A 27,762-nucleotide genomic window follows, 5' to 3' on the forward strand; every position below is an offset into this window, starting at 1 on the left:
TGCCATGACATCACCCGTGTTAAATTCCCATTGTTCCCCAAGTGTCATTCCCATGTTTAATTCCCATAGTCCCTACTTTTGTTTTTCGCTATTTTCAATGTAAAGTCCTATTGTCCTTCAAGTGTCGTACATTACTACTTATGTGAATATTTGGAAATTGTGATGAACTTCGTATCGAATAAATACGAACCAAAAGTGAAAAGTGAGCCGTTTAGGCATTTGTTACAAATTATTGATGGAAATACAATGCATTTACCGAATTCCGGTCAGTACATGCTCCGGCTTACAGTAAGTATTGGCACATTAGGAATAATTCCTGAAGGAACTAAAACACTTAACAAGACTTTAAACCGAAAAATTCGTGAAGGAACTGAAACGCTAAAGAGGACTTAAACCGATTAGTTTATTACTGCCATTATCCTGATAAAATTGGACATTTCGGAGTACTAATGGATATCGTTTTGCGTGTAAGGTAAACAGTCATGCATGGATACTGTTGAATGTGGTAAGTACAAAGTTAATACTTCAAGCATCATAGTAGGAAACATTATTCTGGGAAAAACATTAAAAGTCTAGCTGTTGAAATAGTCGTCTTATTATGCAGTTTCTTTGTACATAAGTAAAATTCAAATCAACGCTCACACACACACACACACACACACACACACACACACACATATATATATATATATATATATATATATATATATATATATATATATATATATATATATATATATATATATATATATATATATATATATATATATATATATATATTGAAACACTGTAAATATATCATATCTTATATCATATCAGACCATTTAGTTCGTTATGAACATTGTACGAGTCCCGGCGAGAAATCTACACCAGATCATGTTAACGGTACTCATGAGCTTCATTGCATCTGTCCTTGTGGCAGCCAAAGATACAAATATCATACTTGCAACAATGCTGCATTGTTCTGCTTAATAAAAATGAACTCTCCCTTTTATAATAGAGTACCATCTTCGTGTTCTCTCAAGCGTTCTGTATTTGCTCTTCACCAACCTTGATGCTTTCACTCGGTAAAGTCAACGCATATCGCCATTAGCTTTTTTCTCTCTATACGTACGTTAAACGGTGTTGATACCATTACCATATTTTAAATAACACCCTGATTGATAAAATTATCACCAGAGAGAGAGAGAGAGAGAGAGAGAGAGAGAGAGAGAGAGAGAAAGAGGTATAAAGTATTTTGAATATGTTAAAGATATGAAGATTGCATAAGAATTTTGTCTAATTTCATTTTTATTTTCTTTCCAGCTTCAAGGAATTATCAAGCTGATTCTTTCCTCAATTTTCAAAGCACTGAGTTTTGTCACGTACAAGGTTCTTGTCAACATGCTGAGGATTACTGGAGGCGTGAAGCTAGTGGGACTCTCAGATTTTCCATACATCTACATCGAAGTCGGTTTCACTCTCGTTGGACTGTGTCTATTCTGGGTTTCTGGGACATATGGTAAATATTGTGCGACAACGCCGCTTGAAAAACACAGATGAACATATAAATGGATAGGCCACATGGACACATAAATGTAGGAACTGATGGATAAATTAATGGAGATATGCTAAATTAGTGAATGAAATTACAACTAGATTTACAAACTGACAAATGAATACATGGGTGAATAGGTACATGAATGGATGGACGAACGCGTGGATATATATATATATATATATATATATATATATATATATATATATATATATATATATATATATATATATATATGAGAGGGGGTAGAGATGGATAGATATATAATATATGCATAAATAATTATATACAGACGTACATTCCTACGTACATACGTACGCAGAAGATAGAATAAAATGGCATTGATAAAAATCACAAAGTAAGTAAAAAAGGAAATAATAGGGGACTGAATTATGAACATAACTTTCATGGGTTTCTAACAAGAATTTACTGACTACAATTTTTATGTTTCCCAAATTTATTCTTTGGAGATTCAACATAGCTCTGATTTGTAGGCGCGTATGTATCTGAAATCAAAACATCAACTTATGGTTTGCAGGTTTCCAAACACAAATTTTCTGTAGCTAATTGTAAAGGAGAGGATTCATATGAACAGAAATTCGGCAAATAGCGGTCCTTTCAAGTGCAGTGGATCAACTGTGCGATCTCGTGTGTCAAGGACTGATTAAGATAAATGTAGCAAACTGAGAATGAGAACGAACAGTGGAACTTGTTGTTTTTAACTAACCTAGGAACTTTCGACTCTTTTAAAATGACAATAACATAATAGAGACAAGACAAACGACACACACAAAAAAGTGCTGAAATTACAAAAGTTTACGTAACTATATTGGAAGCATTGCTTCAAAATGTTTGATGTCGTACGCAATATGTTCATTTTTTCGCTCGTGACTCTGCTAGAGAACGTGTTCGTCCCTATCGCATGTTGAGGGTTTGCACCTTTTATCACCACAGTGACCATTGACCGACCCTGGTACCTAGTAGTTAGACCGTTCGCCTTTGATGCGGGAGGTCGCGGGTTCAAATCCCGGCTGAATCATACAAAAGACTTATACAATTGGTACAAACAGCTGCCTCCCTTGTAGCTCAGCATCAAGAGGTTAGTGTTAGGACTGGTCGACAGGGGCGTCATTTCAACTTTTTCGGAGAGGGGGAGCAAAACTTGATTGGGGGGCACAACTTGATCGGGGGAGGGGCAAAACTTGACGGGCTTGTTCATTTTCGTATATAGGCAACCGCAATTTTACATTTTACAGCACATGCAAATTGGGGTGGTGGTGGTGACGATTTGTCCCCATGCCCCCCCCCCCCCCCCAATGACGTCCTTGCTGGTCGACATTGTATCAGGATAATGGGACTGGGTGGGACATGATGTTATATGTCTGCGTCATGATGCCCCAGTTCTAGACATCACTCTAAACCATGGGTGTACAACCTTTTTTGGCCAAGGGCCAGATTGCATTTTCTGGGACCACTCAAGGGCCACAAACACTAATTTCTTTAACATAATTACTGTTCACGGGCTTGAATTTTGTGTTGTTTTAATTTGCGCTGAGGGTCAGACAGATCACGTTGGCGGGCCGGGGGTTGTGCACCCCTGCTATAAACTGCCACACTACAGACATCGTAGCGATATGACTGAACCATTGCTAAAGCTACGTTAAATATCTAACACACACAAACACACACTCACTACAGTAACTAGAAATGTCAGCGTGGTCTTGGCTTGAGATTGGCTTATGGGTTCTGATAATTAGACGTGTTTTATGTTTTTTGGTCTCCATTAGGCTACAGCTAGTTTGTTCTCGAGGATTGATAACAGTGTATAACATGATTCCACGATGGGCCAGTGTTATGGGATGATTTGACCTACTTTGGGATTTCCTGAATGATAGGTTAGGATAAATGGTATCCAATCAGTCTTTTCCATCCCTCCATTGCGGTTTGTTTGTTTAGCCCTTTTGTTTCCTCCGCTATCTTGGAATGCTTCATCGTCGGAGCAAATTCTGCGTATCCAGTACATGGTTGTCCGAGATATTCCGAATGCGATGCTTTGGATGACAGATGCGAAAAAATAGTGGGGTTTAACAGACGTTCTGAGTAAATGCCTACGTGGAGTTTTTTTTTTGCCAGTCTCACTGCTGTGTCCGGAATAATGTTGTTTGAGTTGGAGACTTCTGCCATGAATTTCTTTGAAGGATGGAAGTAGTTTGCTTTGATATAAAGTCATCCCGATTTTGTCCTCCATGTCATTTTTACATCATCGATACGGCGTACCCATTGGTATTGTGTAAGTACCACGGATGCTAAAAGTTGATCCTCCAGTCTTCCTATACAAATATTATCATACGATTTGCCATGTTTCAAAAAATTGGACCGCTCCGGTGGCCTAGTGGTTAGAGCGTCCGCCTCGGATGCGGTAGGTCGTGGGTTCGATCCCTGGCCGAGTCATACCAAAGACTTACAAAAATGGTACTAACAGCTGCCTCGCTTGTCACTCAAAATTGGGAGGTTAGTGTTAGGACTGGTCGGCCTGGCGTCAGGATAATGTGACTGGGTGGGACATACAGCTACATGTCTGAGGCATGATGCCCCAGTGCTAGACATCACTATAAACTGCCACACTGCAGACATCATAGCGATCTGACTGAAAAATTGTTAAAGCTACGTTATAAAAAATCCAGATCACACACAATCCAGATCTAATCACTGCGGTTCCATTTATTTGGAGGTATTTTATTCACTGAATACAAAGTTATACGTAATAACAATACGTCAAACACATAGTTTAGTTCAGCAACGAGTGAAACATTGAACATACGTTGTCCAAACATAACGGGCAACTCAGAATAGTCCAGACATAACGGGCAACTCAGATTAGGCCAAACATAACGGCAACATAGAATAGTCGAACAGAATGTGCAAAGCAGAGAATGCAATTCATATAATCACATGAAAGCTCTGCGACCTTTACTACATCGGAGAAACTGAAAAGCTTCACAAAAGGATCAACTTTCACATATGTGACTCGATGAAAATGAAGTTTGATAGAAGTCCAGTACAAAACAGTTATCTTCCACTGGCCATACATTCAGTAAGAATGTATTGTAATTGCCTGCAATTGCAAATGGATTTTCCAAATTAGACCAGAAAATGAACCTTACCGGTTATGCCGTCTTAGAACATAGTGATCAAGCGGCTGAAACCAAAAAGACTCCAAAGGGCACCCAAAGCGTACATAAAATCACCTCTTTACAGACCTATTTTTTCAAAATTAAGTAATTGATTTAGTTTTCTAAGTACTCACTCACTCACCTACGATTAATACTGTTTGTCTCTGGTATTATTATTGCTACGGGTATTGTTATCATTACAGAAATAATTATCTGGGAAATAACCTACGGTCATACCACTTTCCATTCCATTACCAAAACTGGTTGCGTTCTTGCTCCAACTTTGGATATCAATATTAGGCGGGCTACCATTACACCATCAGCGTTCAAACGAATTAGACGCGACATCGAACATTTTCAAACAATGACTCCATTATATAGTCATCTTTACATGCATTATATCAACGCATTGCTTGGTTTATTGTGCATTTTGCGTTTATTGCTTGTCTTTCCTCTGATCTGCAATTGCCTTTGGTAAAGACTCAGTGAGATTCGAATGCGCATGGGCTTGTTAAAAACTAATTGTGCACTGTTCGTTGTCAGTTCGTTGCGTACACATACATACATACATACATACATACATACCGTGGTATACGATACGTATATATATATATATATATATATATATATATATATATATATATATATATATATATATATATATATATATATATATATATATATGCTGTTGGCAAACCCAATTTGGAAGCAAAGACAGTATTACGTAGTGAAATTACCACCCCCACCCCCACCAAACGATCAAGTCAAACAAAATAAACGTAAACTGATAAGCGAAAACTAAACATCCTCTTACAATCACAATAAATATATGTATAAATTGCCATCATTAGTGAAAAAGTAGTATATGCAGCTTAACTAAAATTGATTGTTAATTTCATTGTGACTTTTAGCAGCCATATAATTTGTCAGTACGGTATTTGTAGACGTTCACATAACATTTACAATTTCTCTGGCAGAATCTCAGTGGATGCTTAATACATATTTCATGACGTGGAACTTAGACCGCTATTATTGTTCTCTAGCTATCAATTTTCTACTTCATACTGCTGGATAAAACGGGTTTCAGTCTCGATCAATACATCAAATAATATATGTTTGTGCACGATAAGAGACTGATGTGGATACTTCATTAATTCATTCCATATATTCCGTCATTATAGTCAACAACAATTAACTTTACATTTCTGCCGTTATAAAATCTAGTGCCTCTTTTGCCATGCCGTATTTGAACTGATTGTTTGGCAAATTTATTAGCTTCATTATCGCTTGTCTACCTAAATTCCCTGCCTTTTTTTTATTAATTCAAAGTTTCCTTCAAAATGTATTAATTCACTGATTCATTTGTTCCTTTTTATTCGATCGTTGAGTATTTTGTATCAATAGCTGTGGCCTCTAATATGCAATGCAAAAAAGCAGTTATATATGGCAGTTTCCCTATTTTGATTTGATTTAAATATCATTAAAATTGCCTTTGAAATTTTATCGTTCCTATACAGTGACACACCGTTTTACTGAAATCTTTTTGAAATCAGTGGGAGAATAGTAAAGCTGTTAACAACCACATGTCTAATTTAAATTTATTAATGACCATATATCTAATTTAAGGCGCCTAATGACAACGTGTCTAAATTAAATCGATTAATGCCCACTTGTCTAATTTAAATCGATTAATGCCCTCTTGTCTAATTTAAATCGATTAATGCCCACTTGTTTGATTTAAAGCGGTTAATACACGTACATTTAATTTAAAACATTTACTTACCTCTTATTGGTCAAAGTCACTCCAATTGAAATATGTACACACTGTTTGTAGCAAATTTTGCTTCGGAAAACTAATTTTCTATATACAGTAACTAGTCTGGCATGCATAAAATGAGTTATTCTTTCAACTTTGTTCAAAATCGATTTTCGCTACTTCACAAATACCTCTTGTTTAATTTGGACTTTAATTCGGCATTACGGTTTTTCTACTCGTTGTAAGTTATGCCAAAGTGCATTCATTGTCACGTATGGCAGCTGTTAGGCCCATATGCATGCATCGTCAGTTGTGGCAGAATTTATGCCGATATAACATCTGTTAAAAACGTAACATATCTTTTCTTAATTTTGACAGTTTTGTTTGTTTGACTGGATGCATTCCTATATCAGTTCTGTAGAAGTGTCCATCAATGATAATGTTCATGCAACGAAGAATTGTCATCGGCATCTTTTACTGAATATTTGGAAAAATTTTCTGTTGGCATAGAGTTCGTGCTATTATGGAGAAATGGTTGCGAAAAACGTAAAATAATACATCTCGCCATGAACTACTTAACTAGCTTAAGCCGGAAGTTACGATTCTCTTGAAATGTATAATGTCGGACTCCCGATATCAAATGTTCCCATTGTCACAGAACATTGAATTGCCAATAAGTAAAAAAAAAAACTATTGATGATTTGGCGCTGTTATTATTCATTTATATTTCTCATTAAATCGCACAAGAAAGCACCTGGTACTTTATTGTAGGCAAAATGATACCAGGCCCTCGTCGTCTCTCTCAAACTCGTCATACGTCGCTCGATTTTGTCTCGATATGGATTTAAAAACAAACTTGGAATAGAACAGGGAGAAAAGATAGTAAAAATAATGAACAGTTAAAACATAATTTTATAATGGGAACTCAATATCCATTTATGTTATATTTTCTAATTACTATGTTTTAATATGTGCGAGTGTCCGTAAGGAGAGTTTTCTTTTGTTTTAGTTAGGTATATTTTATTTTTTGCCGAGCTCGTCAGCTAAGTGTGTATAACGCATACATATATGCATACACACATTTCATACATACATACATACATACATACATACATACAGAGGCGGCGTTAGGAGTACGCGGGGTCTAGGGCCGACCATGACCGCGCGGGGCCAGAGTATCGGTATCTCGATTGGTATGCTACTGCAAACACTGATTATGTCTAGAATAGATCAATTTTCACGATTTGGCGCACGAATTTAGTTTTTTCATTATTCATTTAAAAAAAATGTTGTTTGTGGACAACGGGATTTTTTAATCGAAATAATAACATGACGACAGTGTCTTTGGCCTAATAAACTGATTATTATTTTTCAAATAACACGAAGACACGAATTAAGAACAATAATTTGCCTTTATTACGAGCGGCCTGTATCAGCGTTTCCAATTTACCGGAGAATATAGATTGACAAACTCATAAGGACGAACTTAGGCCTGAAGCGCGGGGGTCCCCTCAAGAGCTGGGCTTGTCGCCCCACTTGCCACCCCCAAACACCGTTCATACATACATACATACAGACAGACAGACAGACAGAGTAACTATTATGTATATTTGATTTAATTTATTTGTTTGTTAAGTTTAATTTTTTTAAAAAATTTTCATTACATGTTAATGTAATGTAATTTTGTTTACTAGGAATTTGGTATTTTCCAGAAAATTCAGTTTGACCTGACTCTTTTCGTGGACACCTAATAATAGAAACACTGTATTTTTAACCATGTTCCTGGCCTTGATTGTGGGTCAAGTAAACAACTTGTTTTTAAAAATTCATTTTTAATGTGTGAATGCTAATGGTGAAATCGAGGCTGTACTGGGCTACCTGCCATTAGACATGTATATACGTTCTAAATCCTTGTAGAGTGTGATCACGTGACACTCGTCAGGGAATCTGTTTTGCGTCTCGAGTTACTGTATAATCTTTGTTTACAGAGATTTTTCTTAGTTTTGGCTTAAAACACTTGATGTCAAGGTGTTCGTTTGTTTGTGACCATTTTCGGAATTACATTTTAATGTTTATTCGAATTATTTGGACTCTAAAAGATTAATTCTTTTTCCTGGAAATATCTGAGTTTTCATACATAATTCTTGGACAAAGACATTTATTTAAATTTTTATTCGAAATTCAAACACCGGAATATTGTTTTCTTTAGTTCAAAAAGGATTATACGCATCAGCTATAAACTGACTACAATATAGGTTATCGCCTTTTATCTTGGAGTTTTCGTCGGGAATCGAAGTTGAATTCACATGAACATTTCATTACTAGGACTTCTAAAATTTAATTCGTGGATTATTCTTGGATTATTTTGGATTTGATTCTTAAAACCGTAAGTTCTTATTTTTTCATTTTTACAGCGTTTTCCCAGGGAAATAAGTTATTTGTTAAATTTTTCAAAGCTTGTTGTTTACACTCTTTCTTTTGTTACTGTTTATTCTCATCTAGGATCATGCTCGAAGCCTGAACTCCCGCTCAATTCATACACCTTGAAAGAAAGTAAGTCTACGTATGCCGCAAAGGAGACGTACGAGATCTTCTGTGTGCCTGGCTTTACCTTGTCGGGCAGTACCACTCTAACGTGCAGTAGCTCGGGGCAGTGGACGCCAGATTTACCCTCGTGCTCGTCGTCAGGTACTTGGTGTCGTAAATGTTTACGTTTATTTTCTCCGCTGTCTTTCCTTCGCTCTTCTGTCTTTCTACCCATTTTTCCCCTTGTTCTATTTTGTTGTTGTTGACAGTGGCAGTGATGGTGATGGTATCAGTGCTGGTGGTGATGATGATGAAAGAAGTAGAGACAGATCGATTGTGATGGAAGCACGAGTACCATCTGCAATACGTGCATACCATTGCAGATATAAGAGTGCATTTCCTTGATTTAAAATTTATACATTTATCGTGTATAATTAATTGTGAATTTCTGGGCGCAGTAGTAGATCCTTTCCTTTTCAGCATAGGATAGTTTATCTGAAGCGCTTTCTATAGTCTGACAATACAAACCCGTTTGTTTTTACCCCCTACCGATTTAAATAATGGAAGCCTTTAATGTGATAAAAAAAAGTATAAAGAACTTAGTCAATTCATTCTTTGATTTATAGTGTCTAACCTGACTGTGAGTAGAGTGGCCCTAACACTTGATCCTCTGCGCGTTTCATGCTTAACGTTAGCTTTCAATGTAATAGACGTACATGCTCGGATCCATATCCAGTTCCTGGACAAGTCCATTTTCACCAAATGGGTGTGTCACGAGTTGAAATTATATCCCTTTGCACACATGAACATAGAAATTAAACCGCTTGTTAAATCCACGTGAAAAGCAAATTTGTTGTTGTCATTATTTTCCTTTGCTTGATTCGACATTGTAAACATGGGAAAAGCAGACGACTTATGTATGTACAGCTGTAGTAAGTCGTTTGCTTTTCCCATGTTTACAATGTCGAATCAAGTAAAGGAAAATAATGACAACAACAAATTTGCTTTTCACGTGAATTTAACAAGCGGTTTAATTTCTATGTTCATGTGTGCAAAGGGATATAATTCCAAACTCTCAACGTAATGGTTGCCAAACAGGATAACTACATCATTATGTTGTCTGATGGAAATAAACTTGCCTATAGTGTACGCAATGTGGCGCCGTGTTAGTATGGAAAGTCCGTTAAGCGTGAAAGGGTGCAAGGGTTGCCGATTAGTGCCATTTCTGGTCACAGTCAGGTTAGAAATTATAAATCAATGGTTCAACTGACGTAGGTGGCGCTCTACAGATTCGTATTTTGCATAGGTAAAGAAAACCTTGTATATCTTAAGTATAATGCAAAGAACCTTTAATTCCATTTATTTTGGTGTATGATTAATGGGTGTACTATGGGTTATAGAGTATGCAGCTTGGCCTTACTTCAGATGTGCGTCTTTCAAAAAAGTGCTAGCTCTACTTGGTCATTTTCACTTCCTGAACTTCAGAGGTAAATTGTATAAAAAAGAGCAGATAACTTTTTTTTACATTTTATATATTTGGTAATTCATTCATTGCACTTTCAGCAGCTGGTATTGTCAAGTATGGCAAAATTCATTTTCCCTTTTTTAATAGCTGCTATGTATAGTGTACTTTAGACTAATTCAGGCTGATTTTTTTAACACATGGGAGCAGTCATTTTAGTTAGCAGTGTGCTTAAATCATGTAAAATTTTCAAAAGTACAATATCCAAAAGAAATATCATCCACATTACATTAATGTAGCACAGAGGTATGCCAACATTCTCTCCATTGTGCATGTTTTAAATGCGAACTACTTCACCTTACATACGTCACTCTCTCAAAAGTAAATATTATCTGGTGAGCGCCCCCTCGGTTCTGTGCACTTTTTATCACATTAAACATTTTCGTTATTGAAATCGGAAGGGGGTACAAACAAACGGGGATGTATATTCTGACTGAATATTGTTAAGATGCTGAAGATTTTTGGGGTAGCTTCTAATCATTTTTTACGGTCCTAGGTGCATCACACCATTCCATTTTGATTTATTAAAAATGTAACTCGATCTTTTACACTATAATTCTTAACTAAGGCTGATGAGTACCGCAAAAATATTTTTGTTGAAACGATGGGTGTTAAATCGCATCAGTTTTGGGTTTATGTATATTTAATTTATATTGTGTGGTTGAACTTTGTGATTTAGGGTAGATTTGCATACCTGACTATTGCTATTTTTGTAAAAGATGTTTACTTGAATGTGAGGTTAAGCTCTAGCCTTGATTACAACCTTAGAATATACTGGAAGAAAACTTGTTGAAAATATTTTGAAATTTTCCACATCCAGGGCATTCTCTTGTGACAAAGATCAGGTGACAGTATGTATATAAATAGAGGCTGTAAACAAAGTCATCATTCCTATCTTAGGTTCATTCTATTAAATTATTTATTGGAGTACTCTGACTGTAAAGACAAGTGAAGAAAAAAAAATTATTTGAAAATTCTTACAGCTTTGGTACAATACAGACAGCGAAATTATCAAGGGAGGATACTCTTAGTATGTTTATTGTACTTTTATTAGTTTCTTCCCTTGTTTCTGGTACATGTATTCATATTTTTGGTTTGAGCGCAGCCGACCAGAGCATTTTCTATTCTTCTTAGTTTTATCCAAGAGTAAAGCAAAACATATAAAAGTTAAAAACTAATTTTTTAATTCAAGGATATTCAAATCGGGTTGTTACTTTTGTTGAAGGATATTTGACAAAAATGAGCATTTAAGCGATACACTCACCATTTGATATATTACGTTGAGGAAAGCAGTTCAATAAGGAATAAGCATCTTTTATTGTATACTAAAGTGTAAAATCTAGATAAATATTGGAAAAATAATTTTAATACTTTTTCTCATGCGAAAAATATATTCTTATATGAAAATATAATATTTCCCATTATGCCATGCAACGCTTGATTGTGTATGCCTACAAAGGTTGTACCTGTAACAACACCACCTCCCGTACTTTATGAGCTAAAACAAATAAATGGAAACTGCTTCAAATTGTATATTTAAATATTGTCCCTGATTATTGATTGTAGCGGTCATATATAAGTAACATATTATATTGCTAACTTTCGTCATTTATTGTATATTATATTTTAAGATAATGATCATTTGTAAACGTCAGGTTAACTTGGATTGGAGTTCAGGAACCTAGCTCTTCTTATGGAAATTATTTTGTCTACCTGATCGTTCGATTAATCATCAGCTTAAAGATTCTGTGATTTTTTTTTCTTCTATTTGTTCCAGATCTTTGTCTGTTTCTTAAAGTTGCATAAGATCGGAATATTGTAATTTACCTTATATTGACTGAAATCCAGTTATGAATCTGGCATAATGTTAACAAAACATAAAGTCAATTTCTTTTCTTCACTCTTGTTCCCACAAAGTTAATCACCCCTGTTTTGCGTCTAAAACAAAGCTTTTACGAATTGTATCTTTTTGGTGCTGACTGCATTGTCCTCTGGTCATAGATTTATCTTTTTTGCTTTCCTTTTATCATTATAAATTAACTTAAATTTCCATTACAACTCTCAACACACACACGCACACACACACACACGGTTTCTAGTTTCGAACTCGAGACCTATTGTTTGGCAAGCGGGACACACAGAACGACAAATCTGGGCTATATATATATATATATATATATATATATATATATATATATATATATATATATATATATATATATATATGTTTATCTAGATCTTTGTAACTCCTGTTACATGCTGTTATCTAACTTTTATAATTCTTATTCACGGTTGTAATGTGTACATAATATCTTTAGTTAAGTCTGGCCTACGTGACTTGAGTATAAAAGTGCATAAGATTTATAATAAGATATTTACGTATGTGTTGACAATGAGTAATAAAAAACCTTTAATAATAAGACTTAAAATGGCGCCTGTCGCGTAGTTTCTCAGTGACTGCAGGGATATCGATGTATCGAGAATAATTATCAGGCTTTCCATACTGTAAGTCCCTCTCACAGTGTATATTATAACTTTGATAATTAAATTGCTTGTTGAGTGTTACAATACCCGTCGGTTTTGCTTCTTTTCTGTTACTTAAATATTGTTACAATAGAGACTAAGCAAGTAAGCAAGATATATATATATATATATATATATATATATATATATATATATATATATATATATATATATATATATATATATATCTGATTTGCAAGTGCGTCCGACATTGTTGATGTTGTGCTCCTGCTCTGGCTTATATAATGAGTCCGGCTGCAAACGTCGTAGACCCTAATCTGCCGTTGCATAACGCGACGTCATAATTGGGTGTATGTCGTTTGTTCTAATGATTACCACTAATTAACTGCATAGTCCCCACTCTCTCGAAACATTATGCAACGGTAGATCTTGGGCTTTGCAATTTGCAGTTGGTTTGGACTCATAAGCAAGGCCTGATTAATTGACGCTATGCAAGCTTATTTTGTTCTCCTGATTCTTTGCCAGGTGTATTACCTTTTCTCTGATATGTATTGCAGACTAATTCTTCACACAATTATATATCATGAAATATCATTTTAAAATAAATAAACAATTATTGTTCGGATTTTGAAAGTCCCTCAGCCCCAACTAATACTTATAGTAGTGACATTGAAAGCCCCCTCTCATTAACAATTTTTTTAGTGACATTGAAAGCCCACCCCTCAACTAATAATTATGATAGTGACATAAAAAGGCCTCCCTCCCCAATACTTATTATAGTGACATTGAAAACCAACCCCTTTCGCAAGTAATAATTATTGTAGTACACTGAAAGCTCCAATAAAGGTCTAAGTGACGTCCACCGAATTCCTCATATTTAACGGAAAGGGCATACATTTTGTTTGATCAAATGCAAAACCTAACAAATCATAAGGATTTATAGATTGCATTACTTTTCCGAACTATTTCAGATACGAGCAGTAAATGTCAACAATTATTCAATCTGAACACCTGCCGTCTGTTGTCATACCGACTAATAAAACATCCATTAATTTAAGTGAGGAATGATATAATTAAATCTACCTGGAAAGCGTATGGCTTTAGACAGATTTGACCGGTCGAGGTAATACCTTCGTAATAGTACTTTCTGGAAAATGTTAGTTCATCCCATTTGAATGACACATAAACCCCTTTTTGTTCAAAGCCTTTGCCGGTGAGTGACAAAGGAGGGCACACGTTGCAGATGACTAATACAGAATGCCGCTGCTTCAACGAGGGAAATATTTTAATATTGACAATTTAATGCCGTCATGAGCAATTATTAGTCATGGCTATAAACGTTTCTGGATGTCTGACATGAAATTGTGTGTGTGTGTGTGTGTGATTTGGATTTTTTAACGTACCATTATCAATTTCTCAGTCATATCGCTACCATGTCTGCAGTGTGGCAGTTTATAGCGATGCGTAGCACTGGGGCATCATGCCACAGACATGTAGCATCATGTCCCACCTAGTCCCATTATCCTGACACTAATCCGATCAGTCCTAACACTAACCTCTTAATGGTGAGCATCTAGAGAGGCAGCTGCTAATACTGTTTTTGTAAGTCTTAGGTATGACTCGGCCTGTGTTTGAACACGCGACATACCGCATCCGGGACAGACGTTCTAACCACTTTGGCCACCAGAGTGGTAGACATGAAGGGAAAGGCTTACCAAATTCGTAATTCTGTTGCAAGAACGGTTATGGATGCAATATGAGAGGCATGCGATTGTACATCATGTAGGTGTACTACATGCCAGTAAGTACAGAGGTCCTTCTTGCAGTGTGTTTCTTTACGGATTATATCCTTGCATCATTAACTAATTAATTTAATCATTCATTTTCAGATCCATTTTGCTTTTATTCATTAATTATTGCTCATCCCGTTGCAATAGCAGATATAATTTACCATTATCTCCAAAAAAGGTTTGCCTCCTCTCCTTCCGAGAAAGGTGCTATTGAGAGTAAATCGAAACCAACTAGTATGGGCTATTGAGAGTAAATCGGAACCAGCTGGTATGGACCACTTCGTGTAAACAGGAACCAACTGGTATGGACTATTGAGTGTAAACTGGAACCAGCTGATATGAACTATTGAGAGTAAACTGGATCCAGCTGGTATGGACTATTGAGAGTAAATCGGAAACAGCTGGTATGGGCTATTAATAGTATACTGGAACCAACTGGTATGGACTATTGAGAGTAAACCCGAACCAGCTGGTATGGGCTATTGAGAGTAAACCGGAACCAGCCTTATATGGACTATTGACAGTAAACTGGAACCAGCTGGTATGAACGATTGAGAGTAAACCGGAACCATCTGTTATGGACTATTGAGAGTATTGAGAGATAAGCTGCTTCAATGCAGAAATACAAACATTTATTTTGTTGTCATGTTTGCAAAACATGATGCATAACATGCCGTCCTTGTATGGCATTGCCATAGAGTTTTACTACGTCCTTGTATGACATTGCCATATAGCTTTACTGTGTCCTTGTATGACATTGCCATAGAGCTTCAATATCTTATAAATATTGCCATATAGCTTCAATATCCTAAGCATTGCTTTACTTTGTTTTCATTGTTATCAGATCTTTTCTCTTTATATGGCATTCAGCGATGTCATGTATTGCTTTTCTAGATTTGGAGTTCATACGGTATATATTCTATCTGCAATATGATCAATTAATTATATATGCATACAATTTATTTTGATCTTTTGAATTATTTGATCTTCCTGTAGTTGTAGGTAATTAACTGAGTATAATTACTTATGGGACAGCATTCGGTAATTTAAGTCAGAGAATAGAAAAATCGTATATAAATGTGACATAAGTAGGAATTTCGAAAGAGACCGCGAGTGCTCGCCCCTAGTTATACGTTGACAGTTTACCCTCAACTCATTTATGTTTTGGGGCTTAATTTTCCAAACGGTAAATACATTCACCAGAACGATTTCAATGTCATAAACAGTATCGAAGAATTTCTCTCATTCAGTTACTATCGTGACAAATACGACCAAAGGTTTATCAATCTGGAGTAACATATTTATTGTAAAGCGTCATGGCTGTTTAGATTCAAGACTTTCTGTTCCTGAAAGAAGTGATGATGTTTACTGACAGTGTGTCTCACCCGTGGACAGCCTGTACGTACAGATAATAAAAGGTTTGCCATGAAAAGAAACTATGTCTTAGTTTGGTCAGGTCGACGAATTAGATCATCATTATTAACATTCTGAAATATGACAACTAAACCAAAACATTAAAAGACTAGGACGAATAAATGAAACGGGGCAATCATATATACCTTTTCCTTTTAATTTCTTTGAACATGCTGAAGAAGCATTGGTTCGCATTCCCTGTGTTTGTGTGGCTAATCTCTTTGATATGACGTTATTCAGGAACCTTTAACTCATCATTGTAGGAATCATAGCGTGGTTTTATTGGAACGTGAAAAGATATTTCATTATTTCTATCCTCTCTTCGGTTGCGAGGCGTGGATTTCGGACACAACTGAAGACTCCTGCAGCAAAATGGAAAGTGTTCCAGTAAGTCCATTATCTTATGAATAAAACTATTCCGACCCTTTGGTTTTCAAGAAGGGATGCCTAATTACTGTAGATCCTTTGCGCACATTTTACGACGTTATTGTGGAACATTATTTATCAAACACGAAGGTATCGGTCCCGTGGAGGAAGCTTCCACCATTGCCTAAAGAGCGTGGATTAGTGTACTCTAGAACAAAATATCCTTGATACCACTACAGTCGTATTGTCATCTGTCAGTATTCAGACAAACAATTGCGTTAGTGTCAGTTCTTAAGTGAAACGCAAGACAAGTTAATCCGGCATGCTGAAGGGTGGAAAAAAGAATGTTAGACCTTATTTGATGGATGGAAGGGAGTTAACAAGCTCACATTATCTCATAGATGACCACGTGTTATCCTCATTGCGTACTGAACACATTATGGAAGATTGGTTCGATAATCCTTACCAGCGATGCCTGGGTTTAGCAAGTTAGGGATACCAAGTAGTAGAAATGTGAGAACACTACTAAGATCGACGTCTGAAAACATATCCAGAATTTTGACTTATCGTGAAAGACTTGGATGTGGTGGAAATCGAACCTTTGAATCTCCGCGATAGTTTGTTTGAGGGACTGACCAGTGCCACTAGCATGTTGTACGGAGCCAACACATTTAAAAGGACTATGCATCAAGTATTTCCATGGATGCTTGTTCTACCATTGAGTATGTATATATGATTTGTTTTCTACCGGTTACCCTAAAAATTGTGACATAACACATCGAAGATAAACACATTCGCCAGTGTGAAGGTTTTATCACGTGTCAAATACTTCCACTCCTTCCACCAATAAACATGTATCTTCCCGTGTGTATTCATCATCGTCGCGCAAAACTGATGTTTCCGTTATGTCGTAAGTGTGCAGAAACATGAAATTAACACGAGATATGTCGCTCTATTAACTAAGTGCTTGCCTGGAGAGGGACGTGGGTGAGTGCCAGAGTGTTTCATACTCATGATCGTGGATACCAATTGTTAAATTTTACGAAATAGTACATTTTCTTACCACAAAACAATATAATTAGGATCATGACTAGAGTTCAGGAATATTTTCAGGCTACGTCAAGGAATTCCTAAAATTGAAGCTTGATGGTAGCGGCTAAAATTCATGAAGTCACACTCCAGAAGTAGAAGGTCAATTCAAATAATGGTGTCGATCCCAAAAATGTATCGACCTTGAGCACGTGGAACAGAACGAAGGAAGCTGATCTTTTGCTACAGTCACGCTGAATTGTTTATGATGAAACCTAGCTCAACGTTCGTTGTGTTCTAGCACTAAATAAGTGGCAGATCCATGTCAGTACTTTAAGCTCATCCACGTTAAAGGTAAACTCATAGAATATGCCTAAATCAAATGTGGAGATTAACGTAGAGATCATCACGAATCCAACTCCACTTCGCAATCGTGTTCGACATTTCATTGTTGCTTTGTGTGTGACGGCCAATGTCCGTTGAAAATGTATTCAATGTTTAGTCAAAGTCCTTTATTTTGTTGCATGCACATCCGTTATCTTGAAGGGTATCACTCTTATATCGAAGACGAACATTTAGGAACGTGGACCATCGAACATCTTCAAAAGTGTATATAGCTTTTTGCCAATGGTGGACTATATCACGGTGAAAAATACCGTAATAAAGAATGATGTCGGTTATGTGCCCATGCATGTATATCATCCATGAACTCGCAGACCACTGTTTATGCAAGTTCATTGAGAATCGCAACTCCATGAAGGATACATGTATACATGTTTCCCATGGCTTTGCCTGGCTTTTCCATATTGCTAGTCGATTGCAGTGAGATGGCCTAAACATTTGGAAGGACACACTCCCAAATCTGTCGCTACATCAGGATTTTTGTCTACTTGTAACAAAGAGACCACCTGTATTGTTTCGTTGTAGTTGGTAGTATGAAACTTTACGAATGGGAGCATAGAGTTACAGCGTTCCTTGTACATGAAAGACGGGTTTCATTCTGTCCCTATCTGTTTTTGGTCGGACCAGATTATTATCATCATGGATAGCTTAGACGAGAAGAAGTTTGGTTACCTTGGAACTGCGGAGAAGCATTTACGGAAACTTTGTATAGAATAAAGTTTAAAGCAAAGAACAATTGCATACAATACACATATAAACGAAAACACAATGGTGTTAGAATGCTACAAAATGACTGTAACATAGTCGGAAAGAGAGCATTTGTGCAAACAATTGATAAGACTCTCCATGTCACGAGCTCTTTCACAAATCCCCACGATCAATGGAGAGGACCTCGAGTACAAAAGAAGTGATGGACAAACTTTCCTTCACCTCCTGGAACAAGATTTCTTCCCAAGGTGCGTTCTCACATCATCGACTTTAAAATATGACCTCCATAAAAGAAAGACAGACTATTTCTTCCAGTTTAGCTAAGCATTCGATTGCCTCGTCAATACTAAGTAAAATGCCCCGATGTGACAGCAGACTACTTAAAACATCTAACGAAATAATCGATACGATGTATAAATGCTGTCTGAACGTCTGGAAAGGAACGATTCCTTTGAACAAGATACATAAACAACCATTAAAGAAGACATCGTAACTTTCGTTGCCAAATCGTGAAAGAGAAAATTCCAGTCAGTCAAAAAAGTGCACTTTCAATGAGTTAGACATCTTCCATTGCTGGTAGGTCCGTTCATAAAATGTTTCTGCTTCCTTTTTAGGTTCGATTTCTGCATCACTTTTAGAGGAAGTATTGAGTTAAATATAAAACAGAAACGCCTTTCTGGAAGAACTTCACACCTGTACTCTGGGGTTTTATGGAAGGACGAACATTGTGTTGTTTACAAATGGTGGATGGAACAACAATATGGCACACTGTTAACAAGAATTACTGTCGTTGATAAATCGAACATACTTGTCGTAAATAGAACAATCATACTGCGGACAATTATTTCAATGTCTTCAAATGCTTCACCAGAAAACTTAAGTCAGGAAGGCTAAACCTACTCTGAAAAATTTCAAGAATGTCAAGAAGGGCAAATAAATAAAAACACGGTGGTTCCAGGACGAAGACATATATGAACGCGGGGATGGAAGAAAAAATCGAATTAGAATACATTTAAAACTTTCACATCGCACCTGCTACAACATCTAAGTTGACACCTAATTCAAGAACTGGTTTGACCACAAAGCTGATGTCAACGCCTTTGCCAGCAGAAGACAAAACTTAGCAAATGAAGAAAGTTAAAAAAGGACTGAGCACACAAGCATCACCATCATATATTCCTATTGCTAGTCCAATATATTAAGAACTGAAAAAAATATCACACGAACGAAAGTGCATCGGTAGTTTGTTGATTATATTGATATGCCTCTATTTTGTGTATCTTCCAATCAGTTGATTTTATTCACAACATGCTGTTGTGGTAGAGCACATCCATTTAGAGATGTCCCCGCGTACATCGAAATGCTCGTTACTCGTTCGCGTATTTTGTACAACAATACAAGATTTTTAAATTAATTTACCTGCACAAACATTCGAAGTTGACATTCATATTTTAGGGTAGGTTTGTCGTGACTGATAATATCTTCAAATATTATGTGAACTTAGAGGAACTGAGGCACGGAGTTTTGTGTGTATCACAGCCGTGAGGTCCCGTTCCATTAGCATGTCCAATTTGTAATGACCGATCGATTGAAATACCCACCAATCCATTCTTTGTTTACCAGAATGCTTACAAGTGCCAAACTTGTATATAATCAGCCTCGTTGTTTAAAGTTGGGGGCGGAGGGTAAAAAAGATAGAGGAAAGGTAGATAGGGACTTGTAAATATTTAGCCGCAGAGCAAAGATTTGAAAGAGTGATTTATTGAATTAGAAAACGAGAGAGGTAATATACTAAAAGATTTGAAAAGGAAACGTCATGCATGAAATTGTAATGTATAATTTGGAACCAAGAATACAAAGTACAAGTTCTCATAAGCAGACGAATTTCTAGAGGTGAAATGTGGAATACAAATTTTGATTTAGAAATTACAACTTCTTATTTCAAACAACATAATGTGCTCACATTATACTGATAACAAACAGGATGAGTCTTAGTAATTTATGATATTGTTTAAATAATCGAGACACACCCACTATAGTTGTAATTACAGGTATATTTCTGCACGTAATACTGCATCTGTAAACTGGTGAATAATATAATTTTACTTTCATATGAGGAAGCATTGATTAAATATGTCCTATATTTTAATCTCCTTTTTATTGTTGCTTTTTACCCCTCCTGCCAGAGTCAGTCGAACTCCATGTAGCTTCAGGATCCGGAAAATCTAAAATCCTGACTAATTTTCTTTAGGTTACAGATTTTGTGTTAGATGTGAATCAGCAACAGCATGGTTACACGTTTATCTAGCTTTTACTATAATCCTACCCAAGCAGGTGCCATCAGAGGGATTAAAACATTTATATGGTGCAAATAAATCCGAACTCAAAGGCCTATATTCGAAATAGGTACGACAATGATTTGCAAGAATAGTGGACTTACACATTACACAAAGTCATTGGACAAAAATTTTAAAGTAATAAAACTACAATAACAGGAATCAATCATCAATGATAATCTGATTTAGCCGATATATATAATTTATATTCCGATATTATTAATTTATCATTAAAAAATCGAAGTTATAAATGTTTGATTTGTATCACTGATTTGTTTTCAGAATTAACATGGATTTTGTTTTGTTAAGTTCAGAATTAATACAATCTTTAATACAATCTTTAACAATCAGCTTAAAACAAAGTCGACACCTTCAGCTATGGCATAAATATATAGGTGCTGAATTTCTAATACAAGCTTTTCAAAAATAATTGAATAAACAACATATTAATTATTTCTCAGTTGAAAATCGTGAAAAGTAAGCTAGTGTTTTGGAACGTTTTAAGAGAATGTTGAAAGAATGTAAGTGGAAAAATATTTTCTTATCCACAAACGTTCAAATATATCGCGTGTGGTCAAAGATTACAATCAATGGCACCATTGTAGCATCGGATGCTATCCAAAAGAAGTAACGGCTCAAAACGAGGTGACCGTGCTTGATTGAATATTGGAGAATGCAAATATAATTAGGTTTGAAACAGAAAATTGGGATCGCATTGGAAAAACAAAGCACTCTTTTGACAAAGGCTAATTTTCAAAACTGACGATAGAATTGTTTCATGTCACATAACAAATACTTGGACATGACCCACTTGTCTTTGATATGTAAAATACAAAATGAGAATCGTTAACAGAAGTTTTGTTACTTGCCCTAATTTCAAGAAGTCACAAGGAAAGATGCCGACCTGGCCAATATCTAAGAAGTCCGTTGGAAATGATATCCACCAACAATCGATTCTTGGTTTACATGGTGACGACTCTAAAATGAAGTAGAGCCCAACAACATGCCACTAAACATTGCATTTCTTTCTCTTAGTTCATCATTCCAAGAACGACAAAAACAAATGCAATAGAGGGTATCTCGTGAAGAACGTGTGCTAAAAATAAAATCAGTTTTGTTTCTGTGAGACTGTTGTAGCGTAATGTGTCATTGGAGCAGAGATTTGGAACTTTGATCAAACTGTAAGTAATCAAATTTTATTTACATTATTTTAGCGTCACGTTTTGGGAGACATCCCTCAACAAATAATTATGTTGTTTCACCACCCAGTGATCCGAATCTATGCAATTAGGCCACAAAGCAATATGAGCAGTGTCTCGGTAGAAATCCTTAAACATTCAGCTCTTGGATATCATGGCAGATCAATCCACTTTCGTCTTAGAAATACTCAACTAGCAATTCCATGAACAGTTTTACACTGTGTTAGGATAACATGATATGATGGACAAAATCTTTTTTCTAAAAGAAAAGTCACCATAAACTTATTTTTCAAAATTAATTCTCGACTGAATTGTGATGGATGTCTCTTTTGTACCTAGTAGAACGAGGTGATGAATTTGGGTATATTTGAAATTGGCCTTTCGTTCGCTGCATTCATTTTAAAACCTATGGTATTTAAAGGATTACATGCTTCAACAACTGCTGCCTTGATGCAGGAAACTTATCTCTTCATAATATACTCATTGTGCAACAAAGTCCAAAACAGGTCTTATTGAAGGCACGATAAAATGTGGACAATCACTCTTTGGTCTTGAGACATCCCTATAAATTCACTTCAGGTCAAGGCAGAAGGAAATTTTGAAAACCCTTTAAACCTCATTGACACGACCAGAAAAAGTAACGAAGAACTGTCTGAGATTTGGATGTTTGACGATTCACCAGCATTCTTGCTAATAATCCGAAACAAAATTCGTTATGTTTACCTTGCCACTGTAGACGATGACGATGCCAGAATTCCAATGGGTAGAATTTCATCCTGTGTCATCTTGGATCACCTCAGTAAATATCGAGTTTAAAATCAAAGGACAAACTAAATAAGAAATATATGTGAATAACAGTTACTTGTTCCTGAAAATTTAAGTTTTTAATGTGGGCAACGTTAATCCAGTTTTAGCGGTCTTAAAACCGGATACCATGGATACCTTCCACGACACAGGGTTGACAGAAGGAGATGATTCTCACAATGATGGGTTTAATGACCGCCATTAAAAAGCAGACAATAATGTAGTTGATAAAATATGGATCGCTTGCTACTGGATATGTGGTTGCAAGACAAGTTTGTGCAGAATGGTGAGGATTTATTTATGAGACAGTAGTACTTTGATGGGAAATGATAATGAACTCAAAAGCTAACTTCGAAGAACCCTGATTGAAAGTCTTACCTTAAGTTGGAAACTAAGTCAGTCACGCTCTTTTCAGATCTCCAGCCATTTACCTTCTACTACGAGTGGAAGTCAAACTCTTTACCAATATCTCTGGAGTCCTCTCCAACTTCGATTATGTCTTCCGGAGTCTATTGCCTAAACGTTCATTATGTTTCATTTGCCAGCAATAGTCCTGTCAATGAAACTCTCGATTAAAACACATTTGAATTCCAAAACTTTAACGTGTTTAAGTTAGAAGTCACCCGAGACTGACAAACGTTTTTTACAGACCGTTTGAACCTAACGGGTTCGACAGAAAATTACTTGAGATCATATTTGACTCTATACGATGCAACACACGATATTTGGAGAACAACAGTACCCACATAGTTCGGTATGATGATTATGGAGGAGAATTCCGTTTGTGTCGATTTGACCAGACCATTTCAGCGATTAGGAACATTTTAATTCAATTCAATCAAGCCAGCTAATTGCGTATCTGCTTATAGTGGCCCGTGTAAAAGCTGAAATTGATGATGTGTGCAGAAATTGATAATATCCTCGAAATTAGGAATCAGAGGAAGTGATCATAGGCTAGACAAATAAAAACGAACAGAAAGAAAAAGCAAAATAAAAAAAAATTAAAAAAAAAAACCAACAAAAAAACAACCCACACCAACGTTAGTTGTCACAGACATTAAATCTAAGTGGAGAAGAAAAAGAGAAAACTATTAAACAATTATATCATCATCGACACATAACGGGCATTATTATTATTATTATTATTATTATTATTATTATGTCAGGTGGGCCTGAACAATATTTCTCGCCACTTGCTTAAAAAGAAAAGCTGGAAGGATATATGGAATAAGGATGGTCAATTATCCCAGAAGAGACGATTTTAAAAGAGTGGTATAAACACTTAAAGGACAATGTTCTACCCCCATTTACCTTCTTTGAGACAAAACAAATCGATGCCCTCTTCTAAAAGAGTAGAGAACCATTCGTTCACAGACCTACGGACCTACTTGACAGGTCTTTCTAAAGTAAACCGCAAGTGTGAAATCATTGCTTATAATTACCAGTGAAGATAAATATCTGGCAATTTCATTAACTCCCATCAAACAGTTTTTAATACAGATTCCTGAAATCCATTTGTATATGAAGAAGATGAACTTTCTCATCGGAAGCCTTAAGACGTTCCAGTTTGCCACATCAACACAGACGACTATCATCGACCAGGAACCCACTGACCAACCGTTTATTTTCTCAATGGCCACATCATAGAATAATCTGATTCCAGCGGATTATCTATTCTAAAATACAACACATTTTGAGTCAGAGTAGCATATTCACTAAATTCATAAACTGGGACTTGCTGGTTCGTCTCAACTCTGTTTCTACAGAAAATATTCATAACAAAATGTGTTTTTTTTTCATCATTTTGACCTATTTTCTTTAGATGAAACAAATATAGTTTCCAAAGAATTTTAATATCAGTCTTTGTAGACTTACTTTTAGTTGTGTTCAGATTTAATGTGAGATCATTTTTTTAATTTAAACTATTCATTGGAATTACAAAGTGATCAGTGATATTTTGGACTAAATCACTATTCTTGGGTTATTGTTAATTCATTCAAAGACGTTCTGGATTCTGTGTGATACATAATTACTACTGGTATATCATCATAGTCAAGACTATTCATACATCAGCGCATTCAAGACCTGGAATTCATTCTGAAATCTCGATACTTTGGACTTGTGATAGAGCCAAAATATAAATGTCTTGTGTGTATAAGTCTTTTTCTTTCATAACTTAAACCCCTTCTCCACTGTTCTGTATTGTGTGTTCTAGTAACTGTGTGAGCACTCCTACCCTTATGTATGATAGCATATAGCTATGTTTGTGTGCATGTGTTTAAGCACACTAACCATTTTCATTAGTTAGTAAGTATTGATATTGGTCACCGGAATGGTGGGTGCATCGTCAATATGTAAGTTGGTGTTGGTCAGTAAAAAATGTGTATTATTTAGTAGTACGGGTGCAGGTCCATTGAATGGCCTTTTGTTCATTATGTTGAATTGTTGGTCAAAAGCTATGTGTTGTGTGTCAGTAACATAGATATTGCTTTTAACATTACATTTCCCTTGTTCCCAGATAGTCCCATCATTCTAAAAATAGACAGTTTTAACATTAGCGTTACCGTTGTCCCCATAATACCTTTTTGGAGCTAAGACCAAAGACAATGTTTTGGGACAACAGGGGATATCATTTTATAGTCTACTGTAAAAATTACCACTGCCCCTCTTATATTATTCCTATGTACATTTATAACTCTGAAATCATATTTTCTCCAGTCTCCTAGACATTAAATACGAAAGGCCGTAATGTGAATTCCCATTTACACTAGATAGGTCTCCCTGTGTTCAGAATAGCCCCCATAACTACTTACGTATTCGCTTAGAAGGACGGATGCAATTAAATATTGCACGTATCGTGCATGTATGTATGTATGTATGTATGTATACGCACATGAGTGCATACCTTCATGTGGGAGAGATACATTTTTGGTGAATCGGTTCTTTCAGAAATTAATAAAGAAAATTGGCAAAGGGAATTTCAAACGAAAATATTGTGCATCTATTTCAGATGGTTCCTACCCATGGTGGTTGCTTCTCGTCGGTGTGACAATCTTCATCATATTTGTGGCCTGTATTGTTCCAAGACTAGTCCAATGTCTCATGTAGGTAGACATACATACATACATACATACATACATACATACGTACATACATACATACACATACACACATACACACATGCATACATACATACATACATACAAGTGTTTTTATTAATAAAAGAGAACCTTTTTACAAACTTAAGCATCGACGCTAACATTGATCTACTGGAGTTCTGACTTGCATTTTAATGGTTTTGATCGATGACAGTTCTGGTTCACTTTTGAGAGTTATGGTTTACGAGGCGGTTTTACAGAGTCCTTATGCAAAGGTGTTTTTTCCCCTTCTGAACAAGTTCTTATATGGTTGAATGAGCACAACGCTTAAACTTGATAAACCAATTTTTACATCGAAGAAACGTAACACGGAAATCATCGGGCTTGGAAATAAAAATGTACATCCTAACCCTTGATGGCGGACATGTTGATCAGAACAGTAGAGCTGTGATGTAATTGAGACAGAAATGATTTCATCGAGTAATATTTTAGGTTTCAGTTTAGTGCTTTTAATAATGATAGAACATTGCCACCTATCAATAAAGGATTTTTTTTATTCCTTTGGCTTTTTTCTTAACGTGTCCGCCATCGAGGGTTAGGATGTACATTTTATTTCCAAGCCCGATGATTTCCGTGTTACGTTTTCCATTAGTTGTTTCATCTTTGAACTTTACGATGACCTTTTGTCTTCAGCGCAGTAAAACTGGCAATGTATTATAATTATTGAGGTCAAAGAGTTTTCGGTGGTTGAAAATATCCTGATAAAAACTTTCGATTTTGATTTTCGTACGCGAGCGAGTGGTGTCCGTCATGAGCAGCTTCTTCGATGTAAAAATTGGTTTATCAAGTTTAAGCGTTGTTTTTTCTGCATTTGATGCTGACAAGATTTTCATAAATATTTTCATTTTAGCAAATGCGTCATCTGCGACTAATTTAATTCGCCTCTCCCCGTTATTGACGATTTCGATATGTTTTCTTATATATATATATATATATATATATATATATATATATATATATATATATATATATATATATATATATATATATATATATATATATGCATGTTTAAATTAAATGATTCATGAACGTCAAAATCAACCAAAATCGTAAGAATTTGCGAGTGGTATTATAGACAAATGTACAAAGATGTGTCATGGCCAAATACGTAGTGGCAGATCTTCGATTAAAATGAACACGTTTGAATTATATGCAGTTGTAAACAGATACCATCCTATCTGGTTCACAAAATAAATAAATGAACTTAAAATGAATTGCATTTACATCCTTACTTTTCTTTACAGTTCTGAAAAGAAAATAATTTGTAAGTTAATTGTTACGTATTGCAGAAGAAATGGCAGTATAACATTGAAAGTGTCTAAATGTTATAGGCCCTGTCCTATTTGTCAAGAATAAATCATTACTTATAAAGGCACAGCTGCTCTTGAATGCATGATCTGAGGAGCAGTACAAAGCTAGGCAGCAGACCTGAGACGCATATGGTGATTTTTCAATACCATTATTGTAATATTTTATCATCTTTATTTCTTGTACTATTAACTCATTCTGCCCCAGAGGTTTTGGTCGTTTTCGCCTGAAATGTGCGTAGGAAAGACATT

General features: G+C 35.8%; 1 protein-coding gene across 1 annotated transcript in view; it reads left to right on the forward strand.

Annotated features, from left to right (window-relative positions):
• Positions 1 to 321: 321 nt before the first annotated feature.
• LOC149792233 (uncharacterized) overlaps positions 322 to 27,762 on the forward strand; it is a 30,041-nt gene continuing 2,600 nt past the window's right edge. Inside the window, exons 1-4 of the mRNA XM_089969369.1 lie at positions 322 to 505; positions 1,306 to 1,501; positions 8,969 to 9,154; positions 26,056 to 26,149. Of these exons, the coding sequence (XP_089825495.1) occupies positions 1,384 to 1,501; positions 8,969 to 9,154; positions 26,056 to 26,149 (398 nt within the window). The 5' untranslated portion in view covers positions 322 to 505; positions 1,306 to 1,383. The remainder of the gene's footprint in view (positions 506 to 1,305; positions 1,502 to 8,968; positions 9,155 to 26,055; positions 26,150 to 27,762) is intronic.

Source organism: Sinohyriopsis cumingii, chromosome 9 (assembly GCF_028554795.1).
Source record: "Sinohyriopsis cumingii isolate HCF-2022 chromosome 9, ASM2855479v2, whole genome shotgun sequence".
NCBI lineage: Eukaryota > Metazoa > Mollusca > Bivalvia > Unionida > Unionidae > Sinohyriopsis > Sinohyriopsis cumingii.